This window comes from Mus caroli, unplaced genomic scaffold (assembly GCF_978045245.1).
Source record: "Mus caroli unplaced genomic scaffold, Mus_caroli_1 scaffold_12, whole genome shotgun sequence".
Classification (NCBI taxonomy): domain Eukaryota; kingdom Metazoa; phylum Chordata; class Mammalia; order Rodentia; family Muridae; genus Mus; species Mus caroli.
The window spans coordinates 40,237,804-40,240,802 of record NW_028227267.1 but is presented as its reverse complement, the minus strand read 5'-3'; the positions used below and the strand labels follow the sequence as shown (position 1 = coordinate 40,240,802).

General features: G+C 37.3%; 1 protein-coding gene across 1 annotated transcript; it reads right to left on the bottom strand.

Moving 5' to 3' along the window:
- Positions 1 to 1,277: 1,277 nt before the first annotated feature.
- Positions 1,278 to 2,204, bottom strand: LOC110309862 (olfactory receptor 4N5). The gene has a single exon (XM_021182595.2). It carries the CDS (start codon positions 2,202 to 2,204, stop codon positions 1,278 to 1,280), a length of 927 nt encoding a protein of 308 aa, XP_021038254.1.
- Positions 2,205 to 2,999: the final 795 nt, after the last annotated feature.

The window sequence follows — 2,999 nt, the reverse complement described above, 5'->3', positions numbered from 1 at the left end:
ATTTTTAATTTTTTTTTATTTTTTTGATTTCAAAGACAGAGTTTCTCTGTATAGCCCTGACTGTCCTGGAACTCACTTTGTAGACAAGGCTGGCCTCAAACTCAGAAATCTGCCTGCCTCTGCCTTCCAAGTGCTGCTATTAAAGGCATGCGTCACCACCACCCGGCCTAGTATAGTATTTTTAATAACTGTTACTTATACTAGAATGAAACATCTGTGAATAAGAGAACTCTGTGATGAGATTTATAAAATATAAATGAAAAAACTTATGATCTATGAGCTGGTAATATTTCTTAGCTAGTAAAGGCACATACTGCCAAGCCTGATAATCTGGGATCGATTCCAAGATTTCACACATGAGACAAAAGGAATAATATCCCTACTTCATGAATTGGAAGGATCATTATTGTTAAGATGTTTGTATTGCTGAATATTGTCGTGAGATTCAAAATAATTGCAAGCAAATATCAATTAATTATTCAAGTAACAGAAAAATCCCATCTTACTATGATACATTTACATATAGTAGAAATAAAAGTGAAGGCTTACGATAAATAAACTGTTTAATGATACAGTCTGGTAAATGTTCCCACAACTCCATTGTCCTCTATGAAAACTAAGTCTTCATTGTGTTCTCGGGGAAAAAAATTCCACATAGCAGGTTACATTCCATTTAATTTTATTTTGTTAATCATATATTTTTCTTTTATACAGAATTTTTAGTATTTGTCTTAAATCAAATAGAAAACACTGGATAATCATTATATATTTCAGTTGTATCGTTTTAGGATTTCAATAACTAAAGCTACCTAAAAACGCTCTAAAATCTCTATCTAGGTCAAGGTCTGCTGCTTCTACATCCCTTAACTATATTGTAACTATTCTCTTCCTTTTATATCCTTCAATTGTACTCAAAGCTTCAAATCTTTGAGTTCCAGTGCTTTCTGTGGTGCTTGTTTCATAACTGTTATTTGTTTCCCCTAAATACTCTTGACTTCAGTTAAAGTCTACTCAAGAATCTTACTCAATAACTAAAGTCTAAAAATACCAGAGCATTGATTCTAGTGAATTTTTCTAGTTCGAAGGTTTGGCTTGGTTTCATTCACTTGAATACAACCCTGTCTCATCTGTGTGCTTAGAATAAAGTCAGAAAACTGGAAGTACCTAACACAGCATTTGCTAAAGAACTGATTCAATGCATGAATAATTGCATAGTTTAATTAATTTAAACTGTATTCTCACTCTCTTTCTCTTCGCTTTCTCTTTCTTTTATCCACTCAGCAAATCACATACTGACTTAACAACTTCCTCATAGAAGTTTTCACTTCCTGGTTGCGAAGTGTATAGATCACAGGATTCATCAAAGGAAAGATGACCGTGTGGAAAAGGGAAACAACTTTGTCAGCTTGGAGAGCCTGGAAGGGGCGGGTATAGATAAAAATGGCAGGCCCAAACATGAGAAACACAATTATAATATGGGTGGTGCATGTAGAGATGGCTTTGCTCTTTCCTTCAGAAGAATGTCCTTTTACGTGGTAGAGAATGACAGCATAGGAGGCCAGAAGTCCCAAGAAGCATAAGAGGGTAAGTAGACCACTGTTAGAAACCATCAGGAGCTCCACAGCAAAGGTATCAGTGCAGGCTAGCTTTACAACCTGTGGAACATCACAGAAAAAGTTATCCAGCTGGTTTGGCCCACAAAAGGGCAAGTTTAGGATAAGAGCCACTTGTACAATGGAATGAGCAAAACCCCCAAGCCACAGAGCCAACAATAAGGCATAACAGACTCTAGGGTTCATGAGAGTGGAGTAGTATAAAGGACGGCATATAGCAATATAACGATCAACAGCCATCACAACAAGAAGAAACATTTCTCCTGCTCCAAGAAAGTGCAGAAAGAACAGCTGAGTGATGCAGGCTTTATAAGAAATGACTTTTTTCTCACAGAAGAAATCCACAAGCATTCTAGGAGCTACAATGAAAGAGTAGGAGGCATCCAGGAATGCCAAGTTTCCCAGAAAGAAGTAAAGTGGAGCTGTGAGTCCAGAGTCTGATCTAATGGTGAAAATGATAAGAAAATTCCCAGGGAGAATTATTAGGTAGAAAACTGAAATCAGTGCGAAGACCAGGAGTTGAGCTTCTTGAGACTGGGTCAGGCCAAGTAGGATGAATTCTGTTACTACTGAGCTGTTCTTGGTCTCCATCACTTCCTAATCCGTAGAATAAAACATGTTATTATACGTGCCTTTTCTTCTGTTTCTCAACTCAAATCCACATGAAAGCAGTGCTTGCCATAACCAGTGCACCACAGTTTAAACCACTTCTACTAACCCATTTTCCTAATACTCACTAAGATACTGTTCTTTTATAGATACTTCCATTCCCACTTAACTTCATGTTTCTACATACCTGTAATTTTAGGATTATGCACTAAATTTCATAGCTACATCAACCAATCTTTTGTTATTTTTCCTTCTGTTAGTCATGACTCTTTTTTTTTTGGCTAGAATATTTGCTTTTTTTGCCTTCTTTGTATAATCACAAAGAAAACTGCATTTTAAATAGTTTCTCTACTTCACTTTCTATGACATGCATCATTTCCTTTCTGCAATTTTAAATTGCTGTTTTCCCTGACATTGCTGTTTTATTGCCTGTTGAAGGTCAGCTTCAATACAACAGGTTTAACTGAGGAGTGTGGCTTTGATGACTTGGGTTGGTGCTAATAGCCGCAGATGGGGATCAGCACTAGTAGAGCTGACAGAGAGGTTGGGGGGAGACTCAGTTCAGGTAGCAACTGATGGGGACTGCTCAGGTATCTAGTGACTAGAGAAATAAAGAGAGGAAAAATCACACACACACACATACACACACACACACACACACACACACACACACACACACACACACAGAGGAGTGGATGATGCAAGACAAGCTCCAGTGAGCAGGCTCCAACAAGTGAGTTCCTTCAATTTCACACATACATACATACATATATACAT